General features: G+C 43.1%; 1 protein-coding gene across 1 annotated transcript in view; it reads right to left on the reverse strand.

Annotated features, from left to right (window-relative positions):
* The window catches only part of LOC115598732 (multiple epidermal growth factor-like domains protein 6), a 180,929-nt gene that overhangs the window by 10,120 nt on the left and 149,645 nt on the right, over positions 1-21,164 (reverse strand). The window contains exons 13-20 of the mRNA XM_030455803.1: positions 20,625-20,753; positions 19,671-19,805; positions 18,006-18,097; positions 16,860-16,991; positions 15,750-15,936; positions 14,078-14,209; positions 5,966-6,094; positions 990-1,118 (exon numbers count right to left, since the gene is read on the reverse strand). Of these exons, the coding sequence (XP_030311663.1) occupies positions 990-1,118; positions 5,966-6,094; positions 14,078-14,209; positions 15,750-15,936; positions 16,860-16,991; positions 18,006-18,097; positions 19,671-19,805; positions 20,625-20,753 (1,065 nt within the window). The remainder of the gene's footprint in view (positions 1-989; positions 1,119-5,965; positions 6,095-14,077; positions 14,210-15,749; positions 15,937-16,859; positions 16,992-18,005; positions 18,098-19,670; positions 19,806-20,624; positions 20,754-21,164) is intronic.

Here is a 21,164-nt window from a genome sequence, read left to right on the forward strand (position 1 = left end):
TCCTCTCATGACTTCCCAAGATGCAGCAGCATGGGGCTGATCTGGCAAACTCTCCTTATCATTTAGTAGCTTTTGCATGTTCCTCCTTGTACCCGTAAGGTAGAGAAACACCTTCATTTTCTTAGCAGGCAGGGAAAAGTAGGAGGAGGTAAAATGATTTGGACAAGGGCAAATATTTGGGGTTGGGGAGACACCTGCCTGAGGGGCTCCCAAGATACATGGCGAGTGCTCACGTCAGCTTATTTCTTATTGGAATACAGAATACTGGAAAATTAAGAAAAAAAATAGAAATGGATTTCATGTTGTGGAGGCAGAAATGTCTGACTGCAGAAGGGAGACTTAAAATAAAAGTATCTGCAGAAGAAACTGCCCTTACCAACATCACAGTGGTCCCCAGTCCAGCCAGCGTGGCAGATACATTTTCCTGAGGGCTGGTCACAAACCCCATGGTGGCAGCTGCAGTTCTGCTGACAGCCCTCTCCATATCTGCCATCCCCACACTCTGAAACAAGATGGGGGAGACTGATGGGAGTCCAGGCTGAAGGGGCTCCAGGAAGAAGACACACACACATCTGAAATATGGGGAGCCACCTAAGCTGGTCCTAAAAAACTTCAGTGAAGGAGATTTTGAAGCCTCCCTTGACAAAATTAGCTAGAAATAGATCATTTTCTCTTTGGAGGATTTTTTATTATTTTTTTTTCTCTTCAAATTGAACTTGTCAACAATTTTCCCTAATCCCTTATCCCTCTCCTTTCTCCAGCAAGTTTCTAGCACCCTGGCACATTCAAGTGCCAAAACTGTATCTCCCCTCAGTCTTCTCATTACTGACTAAACACCCCCAACTTTTTCACACTCTCCACACCCAGTGTTCTCCACCCCTCTGCACCTCCTCTCTCTTTTTTTCTTTGTCTCAACCCAGACCCCACCAGGACTGAATTTCCTTGCAGGGAGACTGAAACAAAGTGCTGGAAGACATGATGAGACTTACCCAGCTCACATGCTATCCCTGTCCAACCCTGGGGACACCGGCACTCGCCTGTCACCTGGTCACAGGTTGCCTGGCTGTGACAGACACATTTCTGTGCACAGTTTGCACCAAACCAACCAGGAGGACAGGCTGCAAAGAGAAGGTAGGACAAAAGTGTTCTGGTAAGAAGATGCAGAAGGAGACAGGTTAAACACAATCTTTCCCAGCTACTCCCCTTCCACCCAAGTGATTGTGAGAGGTACAACTGAGTAAAAACGAAGCCATGATTGATAAGGAATCACACAGACCAGTGTAAAACTTGCCCAGGAACAAATTAAGTGATGAAATGAAAGCTCTGATACACAAAAGGACCTCGAAATTTTCTGCTTGCACTGCCAGAAAAAATCACTTGGTGCCTACCAGCTTTCTCAACACCAAGGTGTGGAGTTACTGATTTCCCTCTTTTCAGAATTTCTTTATACAGTGCTACTAAAATCCTACCTCCTTTCCTAGTGGATCTGCTACCCACAGCTGGCTGAATACACTTCACACTTGACCTAAGCAAATTTAGTAATTCCCATCACAACCAGATCCTATGGATCCTGTGGCTTTCTTGCCCTCACAAACTTATTTTACCTCCTTTCTTTCTTCCAAAGCAAAAATAAACCCCCAAAGGTAACATTAAAGAAAAAAGGTATATTTAACAATGTCTTCAGTTCTGACAATAGGTTTTTAAACATGTGCTTTGGGTTTGGATTTGAGGCCTTCATACAAAACAGAAAATCCTAGGTTGTGCCATACATGTCATCAAGAATGGTTTCATGCATTTCCAACTTTTTATTGAGAGAGGAATGGAAAGAACTCTTCATATTAGGTTTTAAAGGGGAACTGGCTTAATTTGTATACCCCTCAACACCCAGCAGCTTTCCTCCCCTTTCCCTAACCATCTTCCCAGTATGCTGAGGGGCAGCCACTGCTTGCCTGGAGGTGCTGACCCCAACCCCAGCTCACCCAGGAGCAGCATCACCAGCTCTGTGGCACTGCTCACAGTGCCAGGTGAGCAGGGGAGGCACAGAAAAAGGAGCCTGCTGCAACAGGGATGGAGAGACTGTTTCTAGCAACTTGGATGCAGGGGCTTAGGAGAGAAACACAAGCCTCAAAGCAGCCTTTCTTTGTCAGCCTCTTTTCTTAAGACTCCTTGGAGTTGGGCTTGTGTTTGAGTCACAGCTATAGGTTTAATTGCCAAGGATGGAAGTCCCAATGCCTTTCACATGTTATGGATTTAGCCTGTGTCTGGAACAGTGTATAGTAATGATGTGGATCAGTTGGGTGCATGGAACGGTAAAAGCAGGGCATAGGAAAGAAACAGTTTCATTTCAGTGTCATAAATGGGAGTTTTATGGACCTTTTCTCTCCTAATCAGCCTTTAGAATCAGCTCTTTTTCCAGTTTATGACTGTTTCAGTCCCCTCTGCCCCAAGCACGCCAAGCTCCTACCCCCACCCCCAGCACCACAGACTCATTTAATGGACTGATCTGTGTTATTGTATGGGTACAAAACCAATGACAACATGGGCAATGAGCTGATAATTAATACATCAACAAAGCCCCCTGAGCAAAAGTTTTATTTTTCCCTCCTATAATCCTCTCTCAAGGATTAGAGTTTCCCACTGTACCTTCTTGGCAGGTGGGTCCTTTCCACCCTGGGCTACAAAGGCACATCCCGGTTACATGGTGGCAGAGTGCTCCATTGTGACAGTGACAAGTGTGGCTGCAGCCCGGCCCATACCTATCCCCCTGGCAGGCTGCAATGAGAAAAAGTCCATAAAATCTAATCAGGGAACATCAAAGAAGCCAAACCTCAGACACAACTCAGTGCTGGAGAAACCAGTTTGAACCCGGCTTCCGAGGATGCACTTTCTGCATCACACGGGTGCCTAAGTCCATATATTAACCATGCCTGACACTAAATAATGTGGCTTAAAAATATGTATCATAGCAGGTTCTGAAGCATTTTTTATCAAAGGGCAGGATCGCTGGGGTGATGGATCAGCTGTCACATCCCCTGCCCTGCGGAATGTCTTTGTGCTAAACTAATGGTCCAGCAGAACCGCCAGCTTGTCAGCCCGATATTTATTTGCATCCTGGTACAAGATCTGACAACTTCATTGTTTTCAGTGTTCATTTTTCACAGCCCGATGCCTTTGCTCACCCAGAGTCTCATTCTTTGGTCAGAGAGGGGTGATATTTTCAACACATTCGGTTAAGCAGCTGGCTCCCAGGTGAAAATTTAATTCAGCCATCTCGTAAATGTACCCTTGCTGCAGCTCTGCCTTCAGAGCTGCTGCCTACAAAAAATGGCTGTGATAAAATTCCTGTAGTCTCTCCAGTGCAATGGAGATTTGGTGAGCTCTGAACAGAGGAAAACAGACAGCACTGCTACCCTCTTTTCTTCAGATATCACCCAAACAATACCAAACAAGTTGAAGTTGAGTAGAAGCGAGGATAAGTCCCTGGGGACCAAAGGGAGGAGTGAAATTGTCTTGATTTCTGGGGTGAGTTTGGTGACAGTAAGTGACCCAATCCTCAGTTCTTTTCTACCCATCTGAGGACTTCCAGTTTCCTGACATGGTTCTCATAGACACCATTTCTCCCAGGTCTTTTCATTTTTGTCATTGCTTGGACCCCATCCACAGTGAAACCACAAGAAAAGTACAGGAGCTCAGCCCCATCACAGTTAAAAGTTTGTTCTGCAAATGAGGCTTGGTTGCCAAGTGAAAGGTTCAGCCCATCCTACAGCACTCTGGCTCAGTTTTGGGAGCAGAACTAAGTATTTCCACAATACAGACCAGAACGATATCATAACCCAGCCAAAGGAAAAACCAGCTCATAACCAGGTCCCCTGACTGGTTGCTAGTGGTTAGCAGGAGGCTTTTGGAGTACATGTGCAAAGCTCTTGTTATGCTTGCTGAGAAGATAAAAGTGTTTTCCAGTGAAAATTCCAGTAAGAGAGTAAAAATTCTGGGGGAAGAAAATTTTTATTATTCTGTTGGCTGGTTAAACACTTTTTTTTTAGCTTCTCTGTAGGACAATCCTGATTATAAAAGCACTTTTCTGAAGAATAAGATAACAGTGATATATTGGAGCTATTCTATCAAGTTCCACAGTTGAACATCCAAATAACCATGGGAGTTTTCTCCTTTTTTTTCATGTTGAGTTCAAAGGAAAGAAGCAACAGAAGAGCTTGAATTTTAAAATTTTCCTCTCATTGCCTTTCCTCTGTAAGAATTCTCACTTCTGTATCATTGAAGCATCATGACACTCAACGAAGTAATCTGTTTTAAACATAGGCAATGCACCTTTTTTCAACCTCTTTCTTGGAAACCTAAAATATCTCAGGCAGACACCCAAAAACCCCTCACAAAATAATAAAATAAATAAAAAAAAAGATAAATCACCAAACACAACCTTAAGCTGAGGCAGAGCTTGCTTGGCAGATTTCACCACAGATTAATACAGTTCATTTACAAGCAATTGAAAAACAGAGTCTTGTAATGGAAAGTGTTGGGCAGCTTCAACAAAAGGCATTACTATCTGCATTGCCCATAATTAGATAGCAGTGTATGAAATGCACTGCCTGGCCAGCCAAAGATCAATTCAAATCCCATGATGTCAAAATTATTCCCCAATATCCTCCAGCACATTGCCTGCAATCTGATTACTTGAACACGAGTGCTGTCCTTCCAGCTGCTAAAGCTCACAAGTCCCAGGACCCAGCAAGGTGAATATTGAACACCCAACAAGGATGGGGAGCTGGGAGCATCTCCCACCTGTAGTCACCTTACTCCAAGCAGCTTTGGAGTTGTGTGGCCAAGGCTCAGTCTTAAAATAAAAATTAAAATTATGAAGATCCATTCTTTTGCTAGAAGAAGAACAGGTCACTCTTTGCACCATTAACTCAACCTGCTCATTTACTTCCAGGCAGAGCAAACTTGAGAGGTTTTGGCATGAGGAGTAAAATCAACCTGGCATGAAGCTCTACTGCCTCCAGCTCTGGAGCCCTCAACACAGGAAGGACATGGACCTGATAGAGCAGGTCCAGAGAAGGGCCACAGAAATGATCAGGGGGCTGGAACACCCCTGTTACAAGGCCAGATTAAGGAGCTGGGGTTGTTCAGCCTGGGGAAGAAAAGGCTCCAGGAAGACCTAAAAATGACCTTCCAGTAGCTGAAGGTCTACAGGAAGGCTGGAGAGGGAGTGTTTGCAAGGGCCTGGAGAGATAGAGGATGAGGGGTAATGGTTTAAAATTAGAGGAGATTTAGATTGGATGTCAGGAACAAGTTTTTTCCCATGAGGGTGGTGGAACAATGGAACAGGTTGCCCAGGGAGGTAGCTGAGTTGCCATAAAATTTAGTGAACAATTTCTCAGAAGAGTCTATTTTCTATATGCATATGCTCAAAAAAAAACCACCCTTTAACAGCTCAAAGCCTGTGATAATCCATACTTCTGAAAATCTAGGAAATTGATTTTTTTATTAAGAAAACAAAAATCTAAGAACTAGCTAAATTTTTTTTCTCATGCTCAAATAACAAGGCTCAGCTCTGATTTATCAGCTTTGCACATTTGTAATCTGTCGCTTTGGAATCAATAATTAGCTGAGATACACCAGAAACAGAGATATAACTTTTCATCTCTTAACACTGCACAAAACCAAAAAGCACAGATTTGCCACATGGTAGGAGACGTTTATTTAAAAACTGCTATTTAAAAACTGATGCTTATAATGTTTGGCAAGTGGCAACAGCAGTTAAAAACCAAAAAGGAGGTCAATTATTTACACAGCTAACAAAAATCATTCCCTTTTTTTGGCATCTTTGAGAAGGAATGTGACCTATCTAAAATTACACCCTGGAAGGTCACCCTGCATTCCTGGAAGAACCCCATGTGAGTGCTGAAAGGGTTTGGGAAGAGGGGTGGTGAGGGTGGTCTGTACATACCCTGCTCACAGGTCTCTCCCAGCCAGCCAGGGAGGCAGTGGCACGTTCCCAGGACGTGGTCACAGCCAGCAGCATTCTTGCACTTGCACACCTGGTGGCAGTCGAGCCCAAAGAATCCATCTGGACAAGCTGAAAATGGAAAACATCCTTTTTTAGCCAAGTTCCCGTTTCTTTTCTCTTTTTTTTTTTCTTTCCTTTTCTTTGTTTTTTTTTTTCATAAACAGTCAGCCTCTGACTATGCTCAAAAGCCAAAGCTGCTCAAAGGTTAAGCCCAAGCAACTCTGCTCTGTGTATCTCAGCAAAATGTGTCCTGTTTTACACAAGCAACAGATTTCTGCCGAGAAAACCACAGCTGAGCATACTGAAAAGCTATACAAGCAGGAGAGGGAGTGGATGTGGATTCACACAAGGCAGTAATTTTTGCTCCTGTAATGGCCAGAGGAAAAGAAATAATTCAAGATAATACAAGACCGGGAGCCATCCCTGCTGATCTCCCTGTCTTTTGAAATGCAAAACTTATGCTCCCATTTACTCTCCTGACACCTTTCTAAAGATTTTTTAACAGTGAACATGAGCCACAGTGCTGCAGTTCAGGACTGAGATGACATAGTAGCCAACAGAATGAGGAGGGCAAACCAAGACAAATGAAGTGCAGCAGAAAGGCTCCAGGGAGCTTCAGGAACTCAGAGCCTTCATCCAGGAACACGTAAGGAGGAGCAGCCCCCTGGAGCCAATTTACATCAGTACTGGTGTTGACAGCAGGGAAAATAAACCATCAGTGCCTGTCAGTGGGCCACACCATACCCCAAATGCTGCATTACAATGTTAAAGGCTGCTGTGCAGAACGTTAAAAAAGGTAAAAATTAGGAATCCTGCTGTCGAGACAGCCTTAAATTAACCACTCTGTCTGCACATATATAGATGTGTTTGTGTTATACAAATACATAATTATGTTACACTAAATGATAATAAATCTGTAGATATACAACTGCATGTCATTCCTTCCACAGAACCCCTGAATCACTCAGTCTCTGGAGCAACAGTGCTCATTAAACACACAGTTACAACTTAGCTCTTTGTCCTCCTTCTGCAATGTAAATATATTTCAAATGTAATTCACATACATCTACCATGAAATCAGAACAACTACCTTCCCAATTGAGTCTTATCACCATTATCATCACATCCACTACCCAACAACCCCCTGCAGTAATTTCACAGCTCTCTGGCAGGTCAGAATAACAGCGTTATCCGAATGCATCTTCCACTGCTGGACACTGCTGTGCCTTTTCTTGCCTCCTCTCTTCTTCAAGCCCAGGCTCTTTGTCCCTGTCTATTCATTCTGTCTCTTCCACAACTATAAATTCAGCCCTCTGACACAGTTGCTCTCTGCTTAGGCTACAAGGAGGGAAAAATTCAGTATCTGCAAACTAAGGCAAACGTGGACATTTGGATAGTGAGGGTGGTAGCAGAACACATCACAACATCTGCTTTGTGTCCTCAGAGCTCCTGCTCAGCCTGTGACTACATCTGATTGTTTCATCTACCCAAAATCACAAGGCTGCTCTTCACTTCACCCTGACCAGACTTCAGCTGCTTCTCTGGCATATGAAAGATTTCTGAGTATGTGCTGCCTCAGAACACCAGAAGTGCCTCACACAACAGAAAACTGTAACACATCCCTCAGCCTCTGCTCAGCCCATTCTGGGATGAGAGCTGTTATCAAGTTGTAAGGAAGAGCCATCAGCATGTGGTTTCAACCTTCCTGTCCTTATTTATTATGCTTCAGCAGTGTGGATGGCACAGCATACAAGGGAGGATTTCTCCTATGTAACCCGAGGTGACTTCAAAGGCTGGCTAAGTTTTTCTTAGTTTCAAGCAGGGACAGCACAGTGCTGTCAAGTCTTCTTGGACATAGATGGTATTTATTTTTTCCTTTTATCTTACTGAAACATAAATCTTGTTGGACTATTCTATGATAATGATTAACTGCTGATACCCCAAGAGAGAAGCCCAGTCAACCTGTCCTTTGGCAGTGCTGATTCAGGCAGCAAACTCTGAGTGCTGCATGGTGCTGTTATCAGTGCACCAATTAATAAACATACTGTAGGGAAAGTCCAAGATTCTTGCTACCTCCTGTTTGTGGGCTAATTGTGTAGCATTTTGGGATATTCAATCAGATTAAACAGCTTCTTCTGTTGGCCTGGTCCCATAACTGGACATATTCCTTGGGTTCACAGCCCACATACCAGAGCAGCAGGGAAGGAAATGAATCAAAATTACAGCGCAGTGAAGACAGCCCCTACCTTCAAAGCAGGAGCAGCAGATGCACAGCACTTCACAAAATTAAATAATTATAACAATTGCCTTCCCAAATAGGAGCAGAGCAACCCTGGGGCAGGGCAGGGTGACCTGGCTCATTCAGTGTGTTGTAAAAGAGCTGTGAGCACAGGAGGGTGAACACAGGCACACCCTGAGTCCTGCAGGGTTTGTGGTGGGCGCCTGGGCTGCCTGACATCAGAAACCCCACGGCTCAGGCTTCCTGCATGACAGATGTTACCATTTATTTGGAGTCAGGATTGATGCTTTTGTCTATTTGTTACAAGAAAGGTTGGGTTTGGAGGTTGGTTTTTGTTTTGCTTTGATTTCTCACTTGCCTGTTTAACTGTAAGGGCACTAAAGCCCAAGTCTTGAAGCACTGGGTGATCACAGCAGCATCTTTTCTAGAGAAAATGCTGCTCACTTTATCTATGTTTTAACAGGACAGAGAAAGGACTGACAAAGACAGATTTTGCTATGATTATGGTCTTTGCACAGCCCAGGAATGCAGAAGCATCAATTGCTGCTTCAGTTCAGAAACAGCCCAGAACTCCACGTGTGCCTCAGGTACCATCTCCCCAGGCAGGTGACATTTTCTGCTCAGATAAGAAAGACACCTGGTGGCATTGCTAGGAGCATCCTTCTCACCACCAAAACTGATTAATTTTCCTTTGGCAATGTGACACCTTTTGAAGAAATGTACATTATTTCTTCAGTGTTCTGGTTGTATCATTTGCTGCTTTCAAGAAACACACACGCACACAAAAATGCCCTTCCTAGGTTGTTCATACAGATTGCAAACATTACATTGTAGATTATTTGGTTTTCAACCTTATTTGGAAACTTTAGCTATTTTACAACCAAACCAGTTCTGTTCCTTTTGCAACTCTTTTGAAGGAGTTACAAGATTCACACAGTTCACTTTTCCTATGGACTGAGCAAAGCTGAAAGAAACGTCTAATTTTCTTTCAGAAAGAGCTTTGATAGCTTTATTCTTACCCATTATGATTATAAATGATCACACCACCACTAGAGAGGCAGCTGTAGAACTGAAGTATATCAGCTTTTGTAAGGTACTGTCTTCTCCAAGGACTTTGAACTTAGAAAGCTGCACAAGTTTCATCTGCAACATCTCTGTGCTAATAGAAAAGTCCTTCCCAGCCAGGGGAAGCAGCATCAGCAGTATGTGAGTAGTTCAAGGCAACTCAGCCATGCTGGGTTTCAACATCTACATCCTTGTCTAGAAGGCACAGAGCTTGGCTGATGTGGGAGGATTGCCAAGAGGACAGCAAAAAGCACATCCCCACCAGAAGGGAACCCTGCCAGTTCCCACATCACTAAAAATACAAGTGCTACAGCTCCTCGGAGAAAAGGTGCCAAGAAGGTTCTACCAAGGGCAAACCACCCACTTGTTTTCCTCCCTCTTCATCTTTTGGTAGCAGCCAAACCATCCTGGCTGAAACTTTGATGTGAAAAGGTAACACCCTGCCTGCTTGAGGGATAACACACAGAAAACAGGGTTGTATGAAAACTGTAAGGTCATGAATGGGAAGAGCTAAATTCTACTCTCCCCTCCACCAACATCTTGCAGGAATTAAAAAAGATAAAAATGAGTGATTTGGAAAATCAGACCTTTAGCCTCTTCATACCTATTTTGTTTCCTGCTGGAATGAACAGGATTACACCACAACACACTTAATCATATTTCTTTTCCAATGAAAAAAAAAAGGATAGACTTACAAAAGCAGAGCTCAAGCAAACCATTTTTAAAAAGTCCATAGTGGAGTTATCATAAATTACATAGCAGAATTTTCAGAAGAAATTTGAGAAGAGTATTTATTTTGTATAATAATTCCTGGTAAGAATGAGATGGAAACAATGAGCCATATCTGAACTCAGTTGGGTGTTTTGCTAAAATCACTGGTAAGGCTGTGGAGCAGCTCCCTTCCCATCAGAGGGCAGCAGCTGCCTGCAAGTGCTGCTGCTGTGATGCTTCCTATGTAAACTGGCTGATAAAGCCACTTTCTAACCAAAATAATTGTGACTTTGGTTTAATGATCATCATTTGAGAGTCTTCACTCATTTACATTGAAAAAAATTCCAATGATGCAGCATGACAGCAACCTCCTGAGATGGTGCTACAGACTGACTCAGAATAATTCTGAGGAATCCAGCCCAACCTTTCCAACACTTTACTAAATGACCAGGTAGTAGTAGATGATCTGTTGGATTCATTACAGTTAAAAGCATATCAGTTCTTAAAGAGTTCCTTTGGGAAGATGTACAGATCCATGTTTGTCCCTGAAGTGTTTCAGAGATGGAACACAAGGAACAAGTAAGTGTTAAAAAAAGGACAAGCACCTTTCTTCTCAGGTCTGAAATAGTGGGAATCTGCTTAAAAAGAGAGAAAATATGATAGAGGAGGAGTCTTAAGCATGTATCTAATTTTAACCATGTTAGAACAATATGACCAATGTTAGACACCAATGCTTTGCTGAGTTATGATGGAAATGCATATTTCAGTATAGCCTTCCAATTAAGTTCAATGTTTTATTTACATCAGGTGCTGCAAATCATAAAATCAGCTTTCTGCATGAAAAAACAAACAAACAAACAAACAAAAAAAACCCAAACCCCACATGCATAAACCTGGAAGGGACTGGAGGGAGCAGCAATACCTTTTTCACAAAAGGTTCCTGTCCAGCCCACTGTGCAAGTACAGGCTCCACTCACGTGGTCACAGGCAGCTCCATTCTGGCACTGACAGCTGTACTCACAGCTCTGGCCAAAGCTTCCCTCTGGGCATCCTGCAGAGAAGGAATCAAAACCAGATGATGGGTTAATTCTGGAGCAGATCAAGGATCAATGGGGGATTTTTAGATATGTGGGAATTCTTATGACTCGCAAAAGAAGAATGAAAGTGGGATGGTAATGCCCTAAAACTGATGTGATTAAGTGTTCTCCTTGGGGTCCAGGTAAGCTGTTTTTGTTAAGATCTATTTTAGAAAAAGGCCAGGGTGTTGAAAGACTAAATTCTGTACAGGAAACTAATACCCTCTGATAGCTGCAAAGCCTGAGACTTCACAGGTTCTGCTTGATGACGCTTTGAACACTGGTCTGGAGTTGCTCATGTTCATATCTCCTCTGGGACTTCATCAGCCAAAAGGGGGAAAAGTCCCAGCTTCTGCTCTTCTTTTTTAAGGCCCTATCATCTGTTTTCCTGCAAATCCTCCTTTCCCAGAAAGCCAGAGAAAATGAAATGTGGTGGCTTCCTTCAGAAAGCTCCAAATTGAAAGCTGCATCCTTCACTTTCAGGTGCTGCTTTGAAAAATTCAAGCAGGAACATTCTGTCTGGGGGACAGATTAACAAATACATTTCCACAGCAGTTCATGTAAGGAGTTTTAATAGATTTGCATGGTACTTACTGTCTGAAGAAAGCAAACAACATTTGAGAACTAAAATAATTTCTTCCAAGACTACAAGAAAATCAGTCAAGAACAGGACCAGTTGCCTAATTCTCATTAGATATTTTGGACAGGCTGAAATACAGAGATATATCCAGCTAAACATAAACATTAAAGGGTCTCTACTCATGTTTGAGGGTCTTGTGAATGCCCCTCTAAATGAATTACACAGACTATTGCCAGACCTCTAAAAAGTGCAAGATTTTGGCATTCAAATCAACCCAGTGATTTTCAAGCAAACTGGAAATAATCAGAGAACAGAAATCAATGAGGATACTCAAACACAACCCTGTCTGGAATAAAGGGGTGGGTTTGGTGCTGCCATTTGGTACCAGAGGAGGGCAGTGAGAGGAGCTGGAGTGAATCTGCTTGCTCCTGCAGCTGAGTGACTGTCTCTGGGTCTCTAACAGAGGCAATAGGTTCAGATGGGAGACAGAAACATAGCAAGGTAGTTTAGTACCTCTTTGCTTTCCATCATCTGTGCCAGAAGATGGGCTGCTGTTTAAATGTGGAGGGTTTTAGAAGTATTTTTTGCACTTAAGAGTTGCAATTCAGTCCTGCTTGCATTACCTCCTGTTCCTAAAGCCACAGATCACTGTGCATCATGCCTCCTCTAAAGGAGTTCAGTGAGTAAATACATTGAAGTGCACTTGTGCCTTGAAAGCATGATTCTCCTCAGTGCTTACTTGACACTTGAAATTTTCAGAGTCCAGAGGATCTACACAAGGAAAAAAGTATTCCAGAACAGGAATAGGTGTGGAGCAACTTTTCTTCAAACCTCTGGGATTTAGCCTGGATCTGAAGCTTTAAAGGTGATGGCAACGGGTCAGCAGACTTCACAAATGATTTTGCAGCCCACATCAGAGAGCATCTGCCCTCTGCTCGAGGTGCTGCAATGCATGCTGAGATACATCCACCCTGCTGGAGAACCTGAGCTGCCTGCAAAGCTGCAAAGAGCCCAGCCTGCAACAAGAGGCTAGAGATGCCTCAGGAGGAAAGGGGCTCTCTGGGGATTATAAAGATCTCACCACCAAGGCAGCATAAAATGTTCAGGGAAGAGTTGTGGCTTTCATCATCTTGAAAAAGCACACACGTGCACACACAGGTATGCAGTTTTTATACACACACACACATATACACACACACACAGATACAATTAAAGTGGGGTAAAAAGCAAGCTGAACAAAGCAGAAACCCCACAGGCAGACCATTAGAGGGTGCCAGATGTTTTGTTGGTGGCACTGGCTTCACTGATCACTTTTCCAGAGATGACAACCAGCAACCAGCTTTTTAGCTACTTTTTGTCTGCAGAGATGCTGTTTTCAAAGAGGTCAAGAGCAAGAGAGAAGTGGAATTGGCAGCTCCTTCTCTGGGAGCTGGGCTTCCCACTAACTGTCCTTCCATACCCTCTGTGCCAGCAGCAATGAGAGCCACAGGATCAACTTCCTTCAACTTTTGTCTCAGGTCACTGTTCCAGATTAATTGTTTTGACATTTCTATGTGACACCAGCAGTTAATTCTGCCTACACTACTGCAAGTCTGGTAGCTACATCTGTGCTACTGTAGGATTGTTAAACCAACAGATAAATATTTAGTGTTTTTAACAACAAAGTAATTAATAATAGTAACAACAATAATAATAAGAGGAGCTTAACTATGCAACTTACTGTCACAAGATGAAGCCAAATGTTTGCACAGAATTGAAAAGGAAATGGGCACAAAAAAAAATCAAGTTGTATTAAATGTAGACATACTGCTTCTGTTTCAAGAAGCTCCTGACTGACAAATTGATGAAACCTGAGAAACATATCAGGATTTATCTATATGTCTGGTTTTATCCTCTGAAGGCATCTGCTATTGACCGCTGTTAGAGACAGATTAATGGAGATCATGGGCCTCTGGTAAGACCATTGCACATTTTTGTTGTTAATAAATGAAGGACCCTAAATCTTTGTGATTTTGCTCCTGTTATGTACGTGTGAAACATTTCTATTTGTCTGGCCTTAAAGATTTATGAAGAAAAACTGGACCTAACTTGGATAAATAAAAGTGACACGGAAACTTCTGTGCCACAAGCCAAATACACATCAGTCCTACCACTCACAAGAGGTCTTAGCATTAAAAATAGCTTTTGAATCCTAAACAAGTCTGAACATAACTTTTTTGGAACCCAAATTGGGGAAACTACATAGCACCAATGAAACCTGAGAGCCCTGCTGGGCAGACTGGAGGTGGTACAGACTGGAGCTCTTCCTGCAGGGAGGGCATTACCAGGGAAACTAATTTCAAGGCTTGCAAATTTGTCGTGTTGCCCAAGTGGCAACTTACTCTGTTCACAGTGTTTCCCAGTGAATCCTGGCTCACAGAAGCAGGTGCCTGTGATGGGATCACAGCTCCCATCGCTGTTGTTGCAGCCACAGGTGTTTTCACAGCTCTGTCCCCAGTGGCCACTCCTGCAGGCTGCAAGGCAAAAGAGTATTTACCTTGAGAATCAACTTGGAGCTCTGTATTATTTTGCATCTAAATGAGAGAACAGAAAAGATGCAGAATGGGTCCTTAATGTGCAGGCACTCTGGGTTCTCAGCTGCAGCACGGGGCACAGATCAGTTGAAATAAATACAATTCTTGTTGATTTATTTCAGCTGAAAGTAGGGGTCCACAGGCAGATATGAGCCATACACATAAAACTAATCGTTCATGCTCAATCCGTATCAATCAACCCACGGTCATAAACATATAATTTAATGGAAATAAAATATCAGCTATTGACTCACTTAGTGAAAATCTGCATAAGCAGAATAGCTAGTGGGTAAAACAAGACAGATTTGTGAGCAAGCCCCATGTTTTCCTCAAAATACTGGGAACTGCAGCATGGACATGAACAGAGAGACATCTCAGTCATTGTTAAAGCAACTTACTGCTTCAATTCTAAAAATCAGCTAACACAGACAATATGATGACAATGAAGCTGAAGCATGGGAGCTCCCTCCTTTCTTGTAAGGGTAAAGATGAAAGTTCCAGTTAGGGCAAAAGAAACCTGGTTCATTTGGGCATCTGCTTCATTCCTGGTAGCTGAAGAGCTGCCTTACTGAGATATCTCTGCAAAACAACTATTCTCCTATCTCTTGCTGAACAAAAATAAAAGCTTTTCTTTGCCATGGTTTCTTAACTCTTTAGACAGCCTAGGGAGCCGTGGAAATCTATCTAAATGGCTTCATGCATTACCAACTGGTCTGATTTTTAAAATATGCATAGTGCTGAAAATTCAGATTTTCCCAGAGTTTTCTTCAGTAACAGCTCTGAGAAGTCAGGTTCAAAACTTACTGATGTCAATAAAGGCAATTAATTTCTATGATTTTATGTGTTTAAGACCAAGCTTCTAAAGAGGTTTGTATTTTGTTGGGTTTTGGCAACAGGGATCATAATGAAGCAGAGAAGACATAAACTGGGAAAAGGAAAGAATCAAGCAGGATAACTTAATGTTTATATGGTGTCATCCAAAAAAGGGCAAAACTGTGCTGCTACATGGCCATAAGTATGGAGAGGGATGTTAATGTCAACAGAAGGATGCTCTTGCTCTCCCACAGAACAGAATTTCTCTCAGCATTTATAATCACAAGTTAAGCAGTGACCTTAAGACACACAACTGTACGTGCCACTCACTTGTTGAACAAATCTCCCCTAAACAAAATGAAAAACTGAGAATTAATCTTAAAACTAATCTGCACTGAAAATGAAAAACCAGACTGTCTGTCAGTCAAAATGCTGACAGGACAGATGGTATTGGGCAGAGGGATCCATAGTGTTGAAATAAGAGCTTATATCAATACTTTGTGCTTCATCAGCCACCTATTTCAATACTTTGAACCTAGATAATTAAGGATTATAACGACCCAGGCTGTGCAAACCCAGAAACAGACAATTTCAGAAGCAATAAGATTAGCAAAAAGTCTATTAAAAAATTGTAATAGGCTAAGAACAAAACACAGCTGGTTCTTACATTTGCAGGTCAAGTCTCTGGGAGATTTCCCTGTGGAGCAAACATGCTTTTCACTTACGGTGTTTGCAGTCAGGGCCAGTCCAGCCTGGGGGACACGAGCACTCTCCGGTGACGTGGTGGCACTGAGCACTGCTGCTACAGCTGCAGGACAGCAGGCAGTTTTGTCCATAATAACCATCAGGGCAGGCTGAAAAACCAGATGAACAGGCTGCAGTTTCACCTAGATAACAACTCAGGCACAGGTTGATCTTTTTGAAGGAGACAGCAACAGCTTGCCCCCTAAAACAGGCGTCAGGTGAATTCCAGAAATTGAAAAGGCAAAAAATGAAAGAAGCATCTGTAATTTGTAACCCAGGTGCCTGGGGCTGAGTCTCGTAAAGCAGGAATAGTTTGAGATTCTTTTGGGTACTTCCTCTGCACATCAGGATCAATAAGCAGAGGAAACAAGAGTGTTGAGCAAACCTTTGTCAAAAGCCATTTTGTAACTAACAAGGAGAAAAAAAATTGTCACCAATGAGGACTTGCATGAAGCAGTGCTGTCCCTGAGAGCCTGACTGCACTGCCTGCATGAAAGCCATACTCAGACAGCCTTTCATACCCAGAGGAGGCTGAGTAGCACAAGCCATTTGCTTGAGCATATTCCCATGGTTTCAGTTCAATCTTTAGGGGCAGCACTGATACTCCTCCTTCACCCTTACCACTGTTTAATCCTAAATTATATACATCAAGCAGTGTTGCTGCCAAATTAAGCTAAGAGTGAGGCCATCCAGGCCAACTGGTCAGCGTCTCCTGCCAAGCAACCAGGATTACAATGCAAGCATTGTGGCTTTCAAACATTGTATTTCCAAGTATATATTGGCATCAATTAGGCCTAATGATAACATCAGTTTGAGATGCAGTTTACCCTGTCATCTGCATTTATCTGTAATCTCCCTCTGGTATTTTCACACCCAACCTGGGGAATTCCTGGAATCGAAGAGTAATTTATCTTGGATCAGGATCTCACATGACAAGGATCTCACAAAACAGCAAGAAGGCAGAAACCAAACCCAAAGCCCAATTTGCAAACTGACTTTCTTTCTAATGGAGAAGCTTGATGTGAGGACTTACACACAGAGCAGGATGCCCCAGTGTAGCCAGGGGGGCAGTCACAGGCTCCAGTTTCTCTGTTGCATTGGCCCCCGTTGGCACAGGGCTCACAGGAGGACTGGCAGTCTGGTCCCCACCAACCAGCTGGGCAATCTAGAAAAAACCAGCACATGAGATGCTCCCAATGCCATTTTCTGCTTCAAGGCAATTATGGATTTCTGCCATTACCTTGAAGAGTTTAAAAATAGCAGCAAAACTAAGCTGGATAAAAGATTGTTACATTATCTCTCTAGATCTACAGTACTGCCACAGTAAGCCTTCTGAAAGTGTCAACACACTGCTGTACTGCAGCAGGTAGGAACACATCTTAAGACAGACCCAAAGGCTCTCTTCCAACTTCCATCACTGTGATTCTGTTTTTTTGTTTGGTTTCTGATACAGCAACATTGGGAGCACTTGGACATATCTGAAAAATTAATTACTGTACTCAGTGAAGGAAATCTGCAGACAGTAATTGGGTAGGCAGATGTGGGAGGGCTGCTGCACTGTTTTTGCTGGCCTGAGTGGGGGACAGGATGGTCACCCAGTCCAGAGGAAGGTGAGGTGGAGTCCAGGTCTCCATCCAACCTCCTTCACCATGTTACTGCTCTGTGGAGTGGTGAGACACAGCCCAGGTCCTTCTCAGGCATGCAATAGCCAGAGCTCTAAAAGTCAAAGAGGGCCACCCCATGGCCTCTTGGCAGCTCCTAAGCCTTTTTTTCATCTTTTTACTTATTTACCCACAACTATCCTTTTTTATTGCTTCCTCTGTTCCAGGTCCTTCACTTGCTGGTTCCACAGTAGGTCTCTCTGGCCAAGGCTTCAACAGATTCTAAAGCACACTGCATGCACATGGCAGCACAGCCCCAAGCTCTGCTCTGGGAATCAGAGCAATGCCCCAGTGTCTGCACAACACAGCCCAGCACAGAAATCACTGTTATCAACTGGAGCAGAGGGACAGGTCAGGGGAACTGAATCGTGCTCCTTCCATGTGGTGGATGTCATAAGTTCTGCTCCAAGGCTTATCCTTTACCCAGTCTGCAAATGAAGCCTATTGCATTGCAGCAGTTTTGGTGGGAAACAGAATAATTCCACTTCTTATCACGTCTTCCAAAGCAAGAAACCCACCTTGCTCACACGTAGCACCAGTCTTCCCAGCTGGGCAAATACACTGCCCTGTCTCTGGATTGCATGGTGCTCCTCCACAGCTGCACCTCTGCCTGCAGTTCACCCCAAAAGTCCCAGGCTGACAAGCTGGTCAAATGAAATCCAAAGACACAATGAGTATAACAAAAACTTTTGAAGAAATTAGGAAGCACCAATAACAACTTTAAACTGAGATGTGCTGGTGCAACGTGATCTGAGATAGCCCCAGTGTCTCAGCAGCTCAGCACAGCTCCAGGAAAGCTGTGCCTGGAGCTACAAGGAAACTATTGTTACCTGGATAAACATCAGTTCTAGTAACTAGCCTCAGCCTTGTGCCTTAACCTTTGTGAGCAGACTGACAGTAGTTGCCAGGCCCCAAAAATCAGTTTGGCTTCAGTGGGGAACTGCCAGCTCATCCCAACAACAAATGTACCCTTTTATTTGAAACTGCTATATCTGAACATGAGTTTCCTGGGTAAGCTTTCCCATCCTTCAGGGAAACATGTTGTGAGTACCTACACAAATGGCATTTTTCTCCATGAAACCCAGGTGGACATGGATGCTTGCAGACTCCAGTCTCATGATCACAGGGAACACCAGGAGGACAGCTGCACCTCAGTTTGCAACCAGCCCCATAAAAGCCAGGCATGCACACTGGAAAACACAAGTAGACACAGACCATGTATAAGAAAAAAGAAGAGTTAAGAAAACTGTACAAGAGTCCAAAAATCATCTGTCAGAAATTTGCAGAGAATCTATTGTAATGTACATTTTAGAGGAGCTGATAACAAAGTGTAAATACTTATTCAGCACTTGCATGGATGTTACTGATTAAATACAACCCCAAAACCAAGTGGCAAAATACTTAAGGATATATTCAATTACAGCCATTACAGAATTGCTCTTCTTATCTGTCTGTACCTTCTGCTGCTCTCTGCCTTGGTGCAAAGCCAATGCTGGGTGAGGGATGCTCTACCCAGAACTGAGCACATCACCAAGAACACTAAAGATATTAAATACCACCACTATTATTCTCCACCAAGCCCTGCAGAACTAGTGTCATAAATCTGACACGTTCCTGCCTGCCCAGAGAGGAATCTGAAGGGAGAATCTTTATTGCATTATTCCATTACTGTCTGGAGAGGGCTACTGAGACATGCAAACATGAATGTGGAATACAATTCTCTTTGAACTACCCCCAAAACCCACAAAGAATAAGTTGAATTCGATGACCTGCAAATCTGAAGGAAAAGTAACATGACTGAAGGTGTTCACAAATAACCCTGCTGCCATAAACCACAGGGTTTGCCACTTATTAACTGCCTGGGCAGAAAAAGGAAAGAATAAAAGTGAAAACTCCCACAATCTTCATTATTTAGGGATGCATTAGAATTTGGTTTCTAGATTTCTGTTACCATTTGATCAGGCTAAAACTCTAGCATTCTTAAGGCATATTCCCTTGATGTCCCTGTAAGCCCTGTGATATCAGGCACTCATGTTGGCTGTATGAAAAACCACAGATGAAATAATTAGTAGAATATGAATGTATCAGTAGCAGCAGCAACAGAACAACGCAGATGGAAGGAAGAATGAGAATGCTAAGACAAAGAAAGAACCAGACACAGGGAATCTGGCTTTCTGTCATACCTTTCTGACACTTTTTGCCATGATAACCAGGCTTGCAGGTGCAGGTCCCATTCCTTGAGCTGCATTCCAGTGTGTTCTTTTTCACACACTGACACTCCTCTGAGCAGCCAGCTCCAAAGGCCCACCTGGGACAGGCTGCAGCCAGATGAAAAGGAATCATTAGCTCTGTAATTATGTATGAGTTATTCGAAATTGCACACTGCTGCAGAATGCAACTGCTGCAAAAGGCAAGAATGCTCATTTTAGTTTCAGCAAACGCATCCACATTCCTGGGACAGTGCCTAGTAATGGGTGGGTGTCAAAATATCCTTTACATGATTGCTGTATTAAGTTATTAATTTAATTTCAAGCAGTATGCAGTGAATGCATGAAGCAGAAATCTTTCAAAGCGAACTTAATTTAAGTTTCTGAATGAACGTACACTCCAAGACAAAACCTTTCATGAAAAAAATCATGTTTTTATGAACAAAACCTGTCAAAGTGCAAAGAAATGTAACTACCTCTTTTGTAGCTTTTATTCTTTTTATTCCCATTTAACATTTTGCCCTTGTCCTTTCTCAGCTCCCACTCCAACCACATCAGCAGCCACTCATTAGCTCCAACCAGACTGGAACTTCACCAAAAACATTAACCTGTCCACCCCACCCCAGCCCTACCTAGAGAACTCCCCTTTGTGCATTGGTAAAGCTCAGTCCTTATGGCAAAGATTAATTGCTAGAAGAATTCATTAATTAAGTTTATGGTTGAACTCCATGATCTTTTCCAATGACAACAATCCTGTGATTATGTTTCTGGGGTGTCCCAGCACATGTCAAAAGTCACATCCTCTCTCTACTCCCAGCTCATGGCAGAACTCGAAGCCCCACTCATTTTATATGTGATGTGGAACCTTTTTAAGCCAGCTATGATGAGCATGTGTGAAATGAACAGATCTGAGAAGCTGTGGGGACTTACCAAGGTGGCAGAAGCGGCCGTAGAGCCCGGGGTCGCAGAGGCAGGCTCCATACAGTCTGTGGCAGTAGCCATTGTTGGCACAGTTGCATGGTTTGTTACAGTTCTTCCCAAAAAAGCCTTTTGGGCAACCTTTAGAGTGCACAAACACAGCAAGGCATCAGCTGTTCAGTGTTTAAATACAAACCTCAAAACCTCTTTAAGTCAGTGCTACAAAGAAGACCATGCTGACTTGTTACTTCCCTGGGGCTCCCCACAACCCACCCCTACAAGGCACTTCTTTTTGCTTATCCTCTGTTTTGTTTATTGTTTAAACCTAAAGTCACAGTGAGGCAAGTCACAGGGCTGAAGTATGTTTCACACAAGGGAGACTCTTCTCCTTAAAGCCCCTAAGATTTACCAGGCACAATTACATCTGGGTAGAAATGAGGAGAGGCCGAGAAAACTGGGTCTGTTCAGCCCTGTGAAGAGAAGGCTTAGGGCAGGGCTTATTACAGTGTTCCAGTACTTTAAGGGGAGCTACAAAGAAGATGGAGACTGCTT

This window comes from Calypte anna, chromosome 9 (genome assembly GCF_003957555.1).
Source record: "Calypte anna isolate BGI_N300 chromosome 9, bCalAnn1_v1.p, whole genome shotgun sequence".
Taxonomy (NCBI): Eukaryota; Metazoa; Chordata; class Aves; order Apodiformes; family Trochilidae; genus Calypte; species Calypte anna.